This window comes from Capsicum annuum, chromosome 12, assembly GCF_002878395.1.
Source record: "Capsicum annuum cultivar UCD-10X-F1 chromosome 12, UCD10Xv1.1, whole genome shotgun sequence".
In the NCBI taxonomy this organism is placed as follows: Eukaryota; Viridiplantae; Streptophyta; class Magnoliopsida; order Solanales; family Solanaceae; genus Capsicum; species Capsicum annuum.
The window spans coordinates 229,747,339-229,763,366 of record NC_061122.1 but is presented as its reverse complement, the minus strand read 5'-3'; the positions used below and the strand labels follow the sequence as shown (position 1 = coordinate 229,763,366).

Here is a 16,028-nt window from a genome sequence, read left to right as displayed (position 1 = left end):
TATGATATTCAAGTTTTTCAAACTCAAGAGCCAATTTATTTTCTCTTAAAGGAACAAGAACCCTAGTCAAGGAATCAAGAACATGTCTAAGAATTTCTTCAAGAATCTTCCAGCTAAGGTATGCGTAGTGTTCATCCACGGATTCCTTTCATCCGTAGGAGTCCAAGAACCATACTTTAACTACTATATTGTGATTGTCTTGTTGAGATATGATCATGTACATGTTGATGGTTTTGTTTATGCTTCAAGATGTTAATTTAGGGTGATTCTCATGAAGTATGTATGCTTGTAGTTAAAACTCATGAAATTGGGTGGTTTAAGATGACTAAATTATTAAGAACACCTATGCCATAAAGTGTGCATGTAAGTTGTTTGACGAAATGCCTAGAATAGGCATAATCATGTTTTCATGATTTAAGAGTGCTCAATTAACAAGTCCTTACTCCATGTTTTATGATTTCACGTGAATTCCATGTCGTGTGAATAAAGTTCGAATCTTTACATGTTGTTCATGATACCATGATATTTTGTGGATTCAATTGGTGGAATTGAGTTGAATTATGGTGTTATGGTGTATAAAATTGATCATTAGGCCTATGCCCTAAATAGTGCATGCAAGGTGTTTGTTAAAATGCCTAAGTGAAGAAGAATTGAGCACTTTGACCTATTTGTGATCTAAATGATGATTCCATGCCATATCCATGTGCTTAAGTTGACTATGCCTACCATGTGTTTGATAATGTGCCTCAATGAATAAATGATGATCAAATACCTAGTCTTCATGCTCCAAGATTTTGCCATGTCTCTTAAGTTATGCCATGTCTACTTGATCAAGATGATTTCTATGCTATTAATGTGCTATGAATATGTTGTTGGCTTGTCATGATATTAGAATTGACCATGATGTTAGCTATATGAAAAGGTTATGAAAACCACATGATTTATGAATTCCCCGTAGATGCTATATTATGGATTGTTAATGTTGGTCAAGTACTCTTGTATGTCAAGTCATGTCAGTTTCCTTCCATCGAGTCCTGCGGGTATTCGTACCATAAAACTATAGCTATGTTCCTAGAGCCATGTTATGTTGTCACGATGATTTCAGTCGAGCCACAATCTAGAGAACTCAGTCAGTCATGTGACTCAGGAAACCTCAGAACTCTCATGATCTCATTCAGTCATCAGATATCAATAGTATTCCGTCAGTCAATGGAATTCAGTAAACTCAGTCTATGTACGGTTCAGTTTATTATGTTCAGTGTCTGTTCATATGGGAGTAGTAATTAGCACCGAGTGAACCCAAGGATGGGAACTCACCTGCCAGTAGAGGGTGTGATTCTTAGAAGTAATCCTTGCATTCCAGAACTACGTAGCCAGTGTAGGTTGAGACATCAATACCTATCAGTTGAAGGTAGATGAGGTGGCTTAACCTATCAAATAAGGGTTTCCACCGTTCTCATTAGTCACTCATAGTTTGTCCTTACCAGTAGCGTGGTATTGACACCTTTCCAGTCAGGGTACATAGTGGACCCCAGCTCAGCTATAATAGCAATATATGGGGCATGTCAGTTAGATAACTACTTCCCACAGTTTCAGTCACAGTCTCAGTAAAAGAACTCAACTAGTTCTTCAGATTTCAGATTATCAGGACTGTCAGATACAGTAACGGGACTCAGATAGTTTTATCAGATTCAGGGCTGTCAAACACAGTCAATCACGTCTATCAGATATATCAATTATAACAGTTATCAGAAACTAATTATCAGTCATGTCAGATATCAGTAACTTATGTTATCAGTATTCAGTTTTAGGATTGTCAAATACAGTCAATCAGACTAGTTCTTCATAATTCGAACTGTTAGAAACAATCATTCACTTATCAGTAGTATAGTATCAGTCTCTCAGTCATCCAGTATCTCAGTATCAATAAACTCATGTGTCAGTATTCAGACTCAGTAGTCAGTACCAGTACGAGTTCAGTTCAGTTACCTATGCATGTATGTATTTTCACGTTCATATTAGTCAGTGCAGTTCATGCATTTAACCCTTTGTATTTAGTCTACCTCACTCGTATACTCAGTACATTTAGTCGTGCTGACGAATTTGCGCTATGGTGCTTTCTTTTATGATACACCATAGGTTCAGAGACACGAGTCCCAGATCAGCAGTAGCAGTTCAGTATGCAGAGTTGCAGTGAGTCCTCTTCATTCGAGGGTGATATGATTTTATTCCATTTATTATTTCAGTTTAGTTTGCTAGACGGAGTTAGTTGGGGGACATGTCCCATCAAATCCTTATTCAGATTACTCAGACAGTAGAGGCTTTCAGACTAGATTACAGATTGATTTTAGACTTCAGTATTTTTAGTTTTATTTTGGGTATTGTGATACCCCTTATCTCAGACATTGTTATTATTCAGATTATGTTCAGTATTGAACCTTATGGCTTTTCAGTGCATGTTTCCGCATTATCATGTTATATTATGCAGTGTACAGGTACAGATATCAGTCATGGGTTAGCTTATGATCCTTCGGGATTATGAGCACCGTGTAGCATTCTGATTCAAAAAATTGGGCGTTACAGGATTGGTAGGTGAGGGTTGAGGTTGTCAAAATAGGTAGTAAGGGTGAGATAAGAAAAAAAATTTAATTTTTTTTAAATAAATTAATTTATTTTTTGAAAGGGGGAGGGGGCTAGTATGGGGTAGGGGTGGAGGTAGGGGAGGTTGGTAAGGGTAGGGTGGGGGTGGGGTCGGGTAATGAAGGGAAAGACAAAAGATTGAATTTTTTTATAAATAATTAAATATTTTTTTGGAGCGGGTAGGGGTTGAGTTTTGGGTTAGGGAATGAGATAAGGAAAAAATTTGAAATAGTTTTTTCAAATGAGGGTGGTAGGGGTTCGTAGGCAAGAGTAGCCTTGGCATGCCAACAATTGATATGACAGTTAACTAATATCTGTGTTAATATCATATGCTGAATCTCTCCCGTTAAATCAAGAATTTGTGTGGTGATCACTTCTCCTGGTGCCATATAACTTCTCTTGTATCAAAGCATGGATGATATAAGCTGTCAAGAAGGGCCGCAATGAGTATCCCGAATTATGAAGGCTTGAGAAATCCCTGTAACGGCCCAACCCATAAGTGATATTGTCCGCTTTGGCCCCAAACCCGTACAGATTTAAAACGTGTCACTAGGGAGTAAGTGATACGAGTACGATCACGATCATGGATACTTTTTGAGTATTTTGAAGATCACCTAAAGAGTGCACAAATCTAAGTGTGAAGGAGGCCCACAAACCGTCCCAAGTACACTCCATAGGCTGTTTTTGGAGCCCTTTTCACTAAAGGGTCTTTTAGTTTTTTGCCTTTTATTTTGTATTGTAATATAAATTGAATATTGTAGGGTTTTAGTTGGTAGTTTTTATGAATGTTCAAGAAAGAACAGTCCTCTTAGAGAGAGAGTCCACAACCGAAACTAGGGCATAGCATAAGGGTGGATTCTCTTGTGTGTTGCATTTTGCTTGATACATTGGTGCTTGGGTGGTGGACGCCTCTCTTGTGTCAATTGTAAGAGTTAGGTGTTTGTTGTGTGAAGTGTTAAAGGTCCAAGAGTGGAATATGCTCTTGGGTTGTTAAGACTACATCAACACTTATCTAACTATCTATCTTGTATCTTATTTTAGTTTCGGCTTCTTGTGTTGTTAATGTAACCCGTTTGTTCTTGTTGCTATTGTAATATTGTGGAGCTTCATCTTATGTTGCTAAACTTGTTGTTGGCTGGTTGTTTGGTGTATTAACACCTTGTATCCTCTTCTTTCTTGTTCTAGATAGTGAATCCGAGAGAGGTCCCCAGTTGGTCCACGATTTGTTGTGATTTGTGGACTGTTTTGGGGTGTGATTTCGTATTCCCTTGTTTGTTCCGTATCAGTAAGGCTTTGTTACTTTTATACCCAGCATCCCTCTTGTGTTTTGCCGATGTGTGACTCCTTCCTAAGTTAGGGTGCCCCTTATGTTTTGCCGATGTGGGATACCTTCCTAAGTTGGGTGTTACAGAAGATTTCAACACTCCTAACATCATGAGCTGCAAATCCAAAGTTTTATTCTCAAGCACTCAAATTTTCTTGCTGTAAGGGCTTTTGTCAAAATATCAGCGAGTTGCTTCCGTTTTGCAAAATATGCAGTGGTTGACCAGAGTCCTTTGCACTTCTCTAAGAAAATATAGCTTCACATAGAAATGCTTGGTGTTTCCATGAAAATATAGGAACTAAAATACACCCATTATGTATGATACATAAGTTACAAGTTCATGAATGAGCCGATGTACTATTGGAAATAGTTTCTGAGCCTTCACAACGTAGGAGTAAGATCTGCTTATACACCACCAGTCCAGATCCATAAGGTATGGACCTATAATTTTTTTGGGCTTAGGACTTATTTGTATGCACGTATTATATAAGTGTGTTTAGTGGGGCTATTTTGGGTTGTTTTCAATTTTCATATACACTAAATTGAGACTATCGTCTCCACATTGTACTCCTCTCCATTATAGTGAAAATCCTCCTCATCTGCCCGTGGTTTTTCCCGCAAGAGTTTCCATGTAAATCTATGGGTTCTTGTTTTTCCTTTTGTTTGTGGTTTTCTTATTCTGTCCGATTCATAACAGAAAGAAATATCACAGTTGAAGAATAACTCATTTGAAATGTCAATAACAAAACGATGCCACATAATTTGGGACGGAGGTAGTAGTTACTGACTTAGTTCTTTGCCTGAGCAGCTCTTATCCTTTATTGAGAAATTTGCATCTAAAATTTAGCCTACCAATATTTTCTTAAGCTGTAAAACTTAATTTTATTTTACTACTCATAACATAATCAAATATGAGTTGACCAATTCTAATAGAAAGAGGACTTGCCCTTTACAAAGGCCAAGAGCCAGCTGGAAAAAAAAAAAACAGAAAATAAGTAATTTGGTTGGTAAATGATGCTGCTCTTTGTCCTTAAAGTCAACTATCCTTAACTTGACAACTAATGCAAATTGCTGTGTAAAACGTGAATTAATGTAGATTTAATAAGGGCTACATGGGTGCAGATAGCAGAATGTTGTAGACGACTATTTTCAAACATTTGGCCTAGTCAGCTCAGAGGTGTGTTTTAATACATAGATAGTGATAGTTTATGTAGGTAAAGGGAACAACAAATAGTTAGTGTGAAAATTGCGAAAAAGTGATAGTTCGGGTGTGTTTTTGACTATTATCTCTTAATGAGGGCTACATGGGTGCAGATAGCAGAATATTGTAGGACGACTATTTTCGAACATCTGGTCTGGTCAGCTTCAAGGTTGTGTTTTAATACATAGATAGTCATAGTTTACGTAGGTAAAAGGAACAATGAATAGTTAAGAGTGTGAGATTTGCAAAAAAAGGTGATAGTTCAGGTTAAACGCTATCACTTTACAGATCAACCCGTAAACTTCTAGTCACGTGGAAGCAACTATAAGAGTTATTCCAATGCTCCCTTCAAAGTCATTACATACTAAACGACATTTTACTGACTATACAACACACTAGTTGCTCTAGTGTAGGGCCATATACAAAGGCAAAAGTCAATTGAATTGGGAAACTTCTGTTCTAGTCTTTGGCCTGCAGTTATTTAAATGTAGTAGCTGGTTCTCATTAATAATATACTACTCCATTATTGCCCACATCACAAGATAAACAATTTGTTATTATACACTAAAACCAACTTGATGATATGATTAAGGAGCCTATTAGTTAACTACTCAGAATCCTGTTTCTCTCTCTGTCTGCTAATACAGCATATATCCTAGGAGGACTCACCTTTTATTATTAAGAAAAGTAGTATTAATTTAAAAAAAGAGCTAGATTTATAATCTTTATCTTTCATTATTTGTATAAAAAGGAAGAAAAAGAAAGTTTTATTCTTGGAAATGTTCCATGACCAACTATAAAGAGAGCTAACTTGCCGAGACTAGACCATTTTGAATAGTTTAGGTGTGTGTCAAGTTCGGGGAGGGGTGGGGGGTGGGGGGATTAAGCCTTTTTTTTTTTTTTAATTCGGAGTAACTGATAAGAGAATCATTAGATGTGAATAATCACACAAGAAAAGTACAACAATAAGTTTTACAATACATTCATAATCAACCACCAAGTTCACAAATCGAAGGTTATCTATTAAAAGGATAAAACAAAAGGCAACTAATTCCACGGCGATACATGCCACCTTCCACCAGCAACAGGTACTAGATAACTCTGTCCACCAAGGCAAGGACAAATGAGATAAGAAATATTAAAGAAAGTTCACATAGCTATAGTTCAACGTGGAAGGATCACAATATGAAAGTAGTAAACAATTAATAGCATGGAATCACCCAAGAAATGAAACCTTATTGACAGACAATTGAGAGAAATATAGTTTTAGCTTGTCAACGTCCTAACTACAAAGTACTCAGGTCTATATCACTTAATCTAGGACAGTTTCTTGCAATCGTTTTTTCAGAAAAGAGTCCGTCAATTCCTTTCGATCAGTCTCTGGCTTCAACGAATGATACGCTCTTTAATATAAGCATCACATACAGTCTGGATTTCAGCTACTGACGATAAAACTTCCAAAGGTTCTAGCATTAGCATTCCGATAGAATAAGCATGGTATCTTTTGCTTCGAAATTGTTCAGATACGACTCTCTCAGAACTGACCCCAATTGACAAGGCATAAACAAGTAACTCCAACTAATGTCAACTTGCAAAATCTTTGCAGATATAGGCCAAGAGCTTCACTTTTATTTTTACTCCAATAGCTTCACAACTATATATTACAACAACAAAATACTCGGTGAGTGGGGTCGCATGGAGGTAGAGAGGTTGTTTCCAAGAGATCCTCGGCCCAAGTGCAACAAATTCAAGTATGAAAAAAGCAGTGAAGAGAGCATCACAGTTAATAAGGAAAGCAGTGCACAGCTTATACGAATATGGTGATCGAAACATAATAAACAACATATCGCAACTGTATATTGAAACAAAAAAAAAAAAAGCTTCTTTCACCATGTGTTGGCAACTTTGATTTGGAGAGAATAGAAAATTTAACGCCCATAAAATAAGAAATGTAAACATAAAATAAACTCAAGATGTGTTGAAGACAAGTACAATTTTATACACGGTGATCAGGTTGAATTGTATACTATGTTTTTCATTTTGAAGAGTATAATAGTGAAGCGGAATCCATTTACACCCTAATTAACGTACAAGTGATATGCCTTGATTACTTAAAAGTTTTTCTACGTTAAACTTAAATTAGTGTATACGTAGTTGATACAAGAATAATTACGAAGATGAATCTATGAGAGTGCGTGTCGAACCCGAGACTCGAAGCGTGCAAGTGAAGTGCAAAGGAACACCATATCACACACCAAGAACGGGTCAGATATTGCACTCCATAGGCACCTTTTGTCTTTCCTTCATTAAGGGCTTTTGGGACATTTCACTTATGTGTGTAATAAGTCTATAAATAGACTAGTTTTAGGTCTTTAGTTCTTTAGTTGTTAAATGATATTGAAAGACTATTCTCTAGAGAGAAAGAGTGAGTTGTAACCGAAACTAGGGCAAAAACAAGTGTGGTACTCACTTGTGTTGCAAAATTGGCTAGAAACGTTGGTGCTTGAGTGGTGGATTCCCTCTTGTGTCTTCGTAGAAGTGTGGTGTTACTATTGTAAGTCTTAGGGGTCTTTGTATTTGAGATATCCTTGGGTTCTTTGGTCTTGTAATAGTGTATATCTCACTACCTATCTTTACTTTCATGTACTAGTTTGTTCTTGTTTTAGAGAAAACCGTTGGTTCTTGTTATCTTGTGTTGTTATTCCTCTTGTTATCTTGTGTTTTCCTTGTGTTTGTGGGCTGTTCTTGTATCAGTAGTAGTGCTACACTGATAGTGGAAAAATATTGTTATACTGTTAGATGTCATGATGAAAAAGTAGGCATACTTTAAACATCGCGGGGTGTCTAAAAGGAACAAATCTTAGTTCAGATGCCAAAACGAAAAGTGGTGGAAATTTGATGTGGACAATTTTATTTGATAAAGTAAAATAGAATTTGCATGTATAATGAAGTTCTCACAATGAAGAATAACATACTCGAAGGACTCAGAAAAGCTTTCCATACAACTACAATATTTATCAGTTTTCTTACCTATTGCACCAGATTTTCATGTAGCATTGATATATTTGAGACAAAAGACAGCGTTGTTGAACACAGTAAAGGAAACTTTTCCGGTCTGCAAACTTTAGTACTTGAGATATTTGGCTCTGATGGCTCTTGCTTCAATCTGCCAGGGAATAGTTCCGGTTCCTGTAGCTCTCGACCTGATGTTAATCGACATAAGAGTTAACATAAGGTCAGGAACACAATAAAGTTTCTTGTTAATATTTACTAACATATCTTCATCTAATGATTTAAACAACATAACGAAAAAAAGAAATGGTTGAAAAATTAAGTGAGCAAAAACCACTGAACATATCCCATAATTGCAAAAGTGTAATGCATAATGCATTCATTTATGAGAAAATAAAGCTTTAATCCATCAAGATTAAATTTTGGACCTTCCTCTATCTATAGGAGATATAACATGTGTTTTGTGAAATAGTCGAGGTGTGAACAAGTTGTTCCAAACTAAGTTGCTCCAACTCTTCAAATATGTTGTCACACCCGTGTCGGATCCTCCGAAAATGCACTACTTTGAAGGATCTAACACGCACCCCATGAAATTTTCAAAGAGTCCGAGAAACTAAGGTTCCAAACACCGTAAATACAAAAAAAGAAAAAGGAAAAAAGGAAATGGTGCGTATGTTGTGGTAAGATACTCCTAGAGAATTTGATCTTTACAAGAATGACATTGGGTATTTTACTGGAGTAAAAGATTATGCATTATTGGAACTACATAAAACTTAGAAACCAAGTTAAATTTGATTTGTTCTCTCAATTTTTGAAATGAAACTTTATCACTAGTAAATTGTGTGTGTATATATGATTCTTTGAATTTCTAAAAACCTAAACATATGGTTAAACAGTCTCTCTACCTCCACGAGGTAGAAGCTAGTAAGGCTGCGTACACTCTACGTACCTTCCCCAGATCTCACCTGTGGGATTACACTGGTATGTTGTTGTACTAAATATCTTGGTAGATATGAGTTTATTTGGGCATCAAAATCATACTAAATAACCAGTAGTAACAAATAAAATTTTGTATAGTTTATTTTAACAAGACGTATGGTTTTACTTGTATTGATTTTAAGTGACCTGATAATGCAAAGATTTCTGGGTCAGTAATGTACCTGGATTTTTTTTCTGCTGTCTTGTGGACAAAGGCATCGAAATCAGAAATCTGATAGTCTTCAACTTTTGTTACCCAAATATCCCTTGTTGAGTTTTCAACAGATTTATTGCAACCCTTTACTTCAATCCACTTTAGAGATGATAATTCTGCAAACGAAGAAGGGATATCCTGGAGATATTCGCAATCACGCAAAATCAAGCGTTCAAGTTCAGGAAAGGCATCATCCGCGACAATCCATTCCTTAAAGCAAAATATTCCCTCAAGTTTCAAGACTTTGAGGCGAGGGAACTCTCCATCTCTCACTTCCCATTCCATATCTTCAAAGTCAATGCGATTCAGTTTGAGTACTTCAAGGTTCTGAAGCGAAGCAATTTCTGATAAGCGCTTATGATGCAGGAAAAAGAACTCTAGTGTTAAGTTTTTGAGATTTGGAGCGGATATGCAAAAGGGAATGGCTTTAACATGAACTGCTGATTTATGACGAATCTTCAGCGTTTCAAGCTGTGATGGAAAGTGCAATACATGGTACTTAAAGTAGTCGACACCATGGAATATGCATCTCAATTTCTGAAGATTAGGTGTTTTTCTCAAAATCAAATCCGCATCCTGGACACAAGAAAATTTTGGGTTGGAAAAAGTTTTCAGATCATAAAGCTCTTTGGAGTCGTCAAATAATTCTCTGGTATTTTCTATCAAAGTAGTGGTGCTGCAATAGGAAATAAGCAGGTATCTCAGTTTAACCATCTCCCACATTGTAACGGATAGTGACATTTCGTTTCCATAATTGAATACTATCAATGTTTCAAGGTGCTGGTGATTGGCTACGAATGATGACATCGAGGACTCTTTAGTTTTTGCAGCGAAATACCTCAAGTAAACTAGACCAGATGGGAAAGAATCAATTCTTGTGAACTCTAAATCCAACACTTTGAGGAATTTGAAGCTGTGAAAATTGAGGGAGATGGGGTCAAGTGATATTTCTGCATCGACATCTTTATGCAAAACTATGGAGCCAACATGTGACCAAGACAAGCTTGGTTCTCCAATACAATACCGTTCACCATAAATTGATAAGCGATGAGCAAGCTTCTTTTGATGGTAAGCAAGGGAAGAAGGATTGACATTTTGTTGATCCCTGCAAATAGAAGTTGGTAAAATTATAAGAGCAATGAGTATGTAATATGAGAACTCGGTTAATTGATGGGAACATTACCGGTTTATCCATACGAAAAGATTCTGTTCCTTTGCTCTCTCCTTGCAGAAATCATGCAATAGGTCATGAATGCGACATGCTTTGATCTTACCTCGAGAACTCCTCTTCGTTCCCATCACTAGATTTCTTCCAATAAGATTCTCCAAATAACCTTCTGCTATATCCTCCAAGCTCTTGCCGTTGCAACTTTTTACAAATCCCTCGGAGATCCACAACCGTGTTAACTTTGAAATAGGAATCACACTATCCTCTAAAAATGATCCAAAGTAAAGAAAGCAAGACCTCATATGATAAGGTAGAACACGAAAACTATGTTCTAGAATGGCCCTAGAGTCATTGTGAATGTAAGGACCTATATTGTTCGCCACTTGTTCCCAACATTCTTCTTTCTTCTCCATCTTTAGGAGAATACCAGCCACCAAAGAAACTGACAGAGGCAACCCACCACACCGTTTTGCTATTTGTTTCCCGATATTCGTTAGGAGAGGGGGGAAACTTTCTTCCCCAAACACCTTCTTTCGAAGTAACTCCAAACTTTCATCATCGTTAAACATCCGAAGCAAAAGGGGATCACTGTGAAATCTAGCATAATTGGCAACTTCATGATTTCGTGTTGTTAGAATGACTCTACTTCCATTATTAGCATCTTGAAAACAACCAACTAGATCATCCCACACACTAGTTTCCCAAACGTCATCAATAAGGATGAGATATCTTTTGGAGAATAAAGCTTTGCGAAGCTCATCAGCTAATTCATCAGCACGCTTAAATTCACGTTGTGGGTTCTCACCCATGACATCATGTAGTACGGCCAATAGTAAGTCCTTACGTGAATATACTTGAGACACACAATACTGTGCACATCTATCAAAGTGAGAAGCAACTAACCTGTCAGAGTAGAGACTATAGGCCAGAGTTGTCTTGCCTAGACCCGGCATACCAGCAATTGTGATAACATCTCGCCCTTTCGTTCCATTTATTAGTTGGTCTTTTAACTTTTTTGTGACATCCTTGAAACCTACAATTTCTTCATCCATCCTTAGAGACTGTGTCAAACTTGATGACGCGTGAGCTGTGACAGTACTGTTCTTCACATCTCCAACCATTTCCTTTTCATGAATATCTGCTACCTCATCTCGAAGAAGAGTGATCTCCTCCATGATATCCAAGAGACAATGCTTGAGGCACAAGACATGAGCTTCTTTGCTTATACAAGCATCAACTATGTATTCTACCTCGTATGCTTTTCCAATCAATTGTGTAGCACAACGGTGAATTTTGTCGAGGTCATTGTGTCCCTCTTCTGTAACAGATTCTAGAAAAGGTTGCAAGCTCTCAAATTCCTTCTGAATTATTTGAAGTTGGTTCCTGACATAATCTAGTGAATCTGAATGGCGTCGTTGGAGCTCCTTCAGGTTGTTTAAAAAGAAGTCAACATAGCCTAGCCCGTGAATCCTTGGCAAGTTGGATTGGAACGCCTTCCGAATGGTTAGTCTGATCATTGTGCTAATTATACGTTTTAGGTTGCCCGACAAATCTAGAGCTTGTGTTGGATTCACTTCTCCCGGTGCCATGACTTCCTTCTCATCCTCGCCATGATATAATGAGAAAACAAAAAGCCCAACATCAATGACAGTGTCAATATCTTGACGAAGAAGTTCAAGATCTTGTATTGGCACACAGATGGTGTTGGCTCTCAAGAGGTTGAGCATCTCTTGAAGGATTGGCAAGTGATCTTTCAGAGCAACTCTCTGACTTGCGTTACTATTAGTTGGCAGCTCCACCAAATTGTGTATGACAGTTTCCAAAAAGTTGGCTTCAACGTCATTTGCATGCTCATGTTGGATGTTGGGACACCATCCTCCTGATTGTATTGTCGACTTTAAAACTCGCAGGACTGAAATGTAGATCTCGCGGATGCTCGGCTGAATTGGCCTAAATTTCATTTGCAAGAAAAGTAGGACATTGATTTCACCTAAAGCCACATCTTGATCTTCATAGCCGTGGCCTGAAAGATACAACCAGACAAGCATTGACGCGTGGCTGGCCACAGATAAAGCATGAGCGAAGAAATTAACATGATGTTGGCTCTGATCAGGCACTATGAACCTCTCTGAAACAAAGCAGACGAAATTCTGCAGCGATTTCAATTCCCTGACAACACGGTCTACGTGTTTCTTGGTTTCCGGAACATCAAGAAGTGAATGGCAATAACCAAGATTAACTAGATCACGAAGATTCCCCACCACAATATCCATGAATTCCTTTGCAAATTTGGGAATAGCAATATTGGCTAAATTTGGTAATGATGATATCTTAGGAAAGGAGTATTTGGATCTAATTTCCATCTTAATCAACCAAATCTTGTTTTGCACCATAAAGATACAAAAATCAAAGTACTCAGTCAGACGTAACTCAGAAAAGTGAACAACAGTATCCTGAAACAGGTCGCGGACTTTCTGAGTAACATCTAGCATGTCAGGTTCATCTGTGAAGCTCTGCAAGCTGAGGAAAAAATCTAGGAATTTGAATTCCTGTTTAACGAACTCGACTGTATCTCTTGAAGTTTCAGGGAAGTATCGAATATCTTCAAGTTGCTGGAGATGCTCAAAAAGACGACTCTTTGAAGACAGATAATTATGGTTAGAAGACATCATGGAAGAATGAAATCGAGCAACTAAGATGCTTGATGCTTAGCCTTTACATACAAAACAAGATTTTATGCTACATACAGAGGTTTCTTTCTTCTCATTATATTACTCTTTCTTAGAATTTTATATTCCAAAACTCTCCGTATACTCATCAATGACTAGCGAAACTATGTTGCTCAAACTCTCCAAAAATGCTACCAAACTCCTGGTGGATCCTCGTGGATCCTCAAAAAAAATGTATTACTATTAGAGGATCCGACACGCACCCCTCAACATTTTCCAATAGTCCGAGCAACATAGCGCCGCCAAGTGCGTCCATAGAGTATTATGTTAGCTGCACACAAGTTGCCAACAAAAAAGCAACATGCCCAGTGTAATTTCATAAGTGGGGTCCCGAAGGATAGAATGTTTGCAGACCTTCCACCTACCTTTGTGGGGTAGAGAGCTGCACACAAGTGGACACTCAATAAATTTTCATTCACATTTTATAAGGCAATTTGCATTATTTTCTGCTTCTTTTTATTTATTCTTTCGTTCTAAAGGCCAGGTCCTTTTTCTATTAGAACTAATCTTGTATTTTATTATGTTAGAATTAATCAACTAAAATTAAGTTTTACAGCTTAAACAAATATTGGTAGATTATCTATGTAGTTAAGAGTTCTAAATGTTTAGATGCAAACTTCTAACTAATAAGAGATGCTCAAGAAAAGCACATAATGATTAGGTGGACTACTATTTAGCCAAATCCAGATTTACTGTTTACTTTTCCTAGCTATTTATAATTTGTCACTACTAAAAAATATGGATGCATCTTGCAAAAGATTCCTTTTGTTATCATGTGCAATGACAAGCTTATAGAAATTTACAATTTATAGGAATTATAATAGTATAGATGGTAGACTTCAGGACATAGAGTAATTAAAATAAGAAGGAAAGAATACACCGGGCGATTTCTTCGTATCTGTTCTAGCATTATATAATATATAAGGTTGGAAAGTTGAGGGATTTTTTTTATTTTTTATTTTCTAAAAAAATATTTATAATAAAAAATTTATAATTTTTTTTGAAATAAATTTAAAAATAAAAATGACGTGGACCTCTAATTAGCTGCTATGTGGCAAAGTTGTTTTCTAAAAACCGGCTGTTAAAAGTAATAGCATGGATGAGTCAGTTTTGTAACGGCGATGGCATAAATGAGCCCAACTTTTAACGAATGGCATAAATGAGTCATTTCTGATAGTTCAGTGGCATATTTGAGCTTTTTCCCTTAATTAAAAGAAATCAATATTAATTTCAAAATATCTGAAATTAGTTAGTATCGAGATTATTTATTCCAGCATTTATACCATAATGATGGGAGAAGTTATCCCATATACATGGCGAGATAATTGGAATAGCAGACTTCTTTTAAGTCGTTATTTGAAAATGATTTTTCAATAATGTATGCTCCACTAATTCGTGGTGGGAGAAGTTATTCCATATGCATGGCGGGATAATTGGGATAACAGACTTCTTTTAAGTCGTTATTTGGAAATGATTTTTTCAATAATGTATATTCCCCTAATTCGTGATGGGAGAATGGAGAAGTTTTATTGGTACACCTCTTTCTTTTTCTTGCTTGCCCTAATCGTTCATTGGTTTATTTTCTTATAACTTCGGAGTATATATCAGAGTCACTGGAATTAAAACTAATCAATTACTGTAGGATAGAATTTTTGAGGTTTTTGTTAAGTGTAGCATTTATAATAATTTAGAATCAACTAGAAATAGGCAAAGGATATACATTAATCACTATTTTTTTATTAGAAAAATAGTTGATGTTGTAGGAAAAAAATATTTTAATGGGTGTGGGTCGGGTTATGTTAAATGAATCGGTTGTTTTTAATGGGTCTAAAATATTTTGAAATTAATATTAATTTATTTTAATTAATGTCGCGGACCAAAACTATTTTTGAAAATCCACTATTAAAAAGTAATGACATGGTTGAGCTGCTTTTATAACGACGATAGCATGAATGAGCTGAACTTTTAACTGATGATATAAATGAGCCATTTTTGATAGTTTAATGGTATATTTGAGTCTTTTTCCTTATTTTAGTTAATGACGTGGATTTTTAATAAAAAGTCACGTGGCAAAGCTATTTTTGAAAACCACCGTTAAAAATTAATGACATGATGAGCCGATTTCTGATAGTTCAATGGCATATTGAGCCTTTTCCCTTTAAAAAAACAAAGGGAAGCTCAAGTTTATCTAGAAGAATAAGTTCCAATGAGTTTAGTCCCTCCATCTTATCTTATATAGGGGTGTTTAACTGGACATAATGTTTAACAACAAAGAAAGACTTTTAACATAGAAACAAATGTATTCTTGATGTGGTCCACTGCTCATTAAGGTGAAACATTAATAAAAAAAAATAATAAAAACATTAATGTTGAAATTAAACTATTTCCATTGATAGATGTCATTCTTGTTGAAATGGACTAAGAGAAAGTAAGAGTACAAAAACAACATATCGAAGCGTAATCCCATAAGTGGGGACTATCGAGGGTGATGTGTATGCAGTCTTTTGAAGGTAGAGATGTTGTTTCCAATAGAAACTCGGCTTTAGGATGCCTCACTTTTATCATACAAGAATTTACAATTTAAAACACATTTTATTGATTATATAACCCACCAGTTGCTAAAGTAAAAAGCCACATATATGGGCTTGAAAATTGGCAAGTTTTTTCTAGTCATTGGCGTGTAGTTCCGAGATTTGTGCTACTTCCACAGATGATTGTGCCATTCTATCTGCCAAAGAGTGACGTCAGTCGCGCTCTTCTTT

The 16,028-nt window shown here is 36.4% G+C and overlaps 1 protein-coding gene across 3 annotated transcripts; it reads right to left on the bottom strand.

The window, feature by feature from the left end:
- Positions 1–6,087: 6,087 nt before the first annotated feature.
- On the bottom strand, positions 6,088–13,300 carry LOC107851572 (late blight resistance protein R1-A). 3 transcript variants are annotated; one of them, XR_001669069.2, is made up of 4 exons: positions 10,553–13,299; positions 9,338–10,474; positions 8,196–8,368; positions 6,088–6,266 (listed from the first exon to the last, which is right to left on the bottom strand). XR_001669069.2 is itself a non-coding variant. In XM_016696635.2 (3 exons), the coding sequence occupies exons 1-3, from the start codon at positions 13,207–13,209 to the stop codon at positions 8,290–8,292; spliced, it is 3,873 nt and encodes a 1,290-aa protein (XP_016552121.1). In that variant the 5' UTR covers positions 13,210–13,300; the 3' UTR covers positions 8,051–8,289. The 3 variants fall into 3 exon arrangements, 1 of the variants encoding a protein (XP_016552121.1); XR_001669070.2 differs by lacking the exon at positions 6,088–6,266 and adding an exon at positions 6,394–6,819 and having other exon boundaries at positions 10,553–13,300; XM_016696635.2 differs by lacking the exon at positions 6,088–6,266 and having other exon boundaries at positions 8,051–8,368; positions 10,553–13,300.
- Between the last annotated feature and the right edge of the window lie 2,728 nt (positions 13,301–16,028).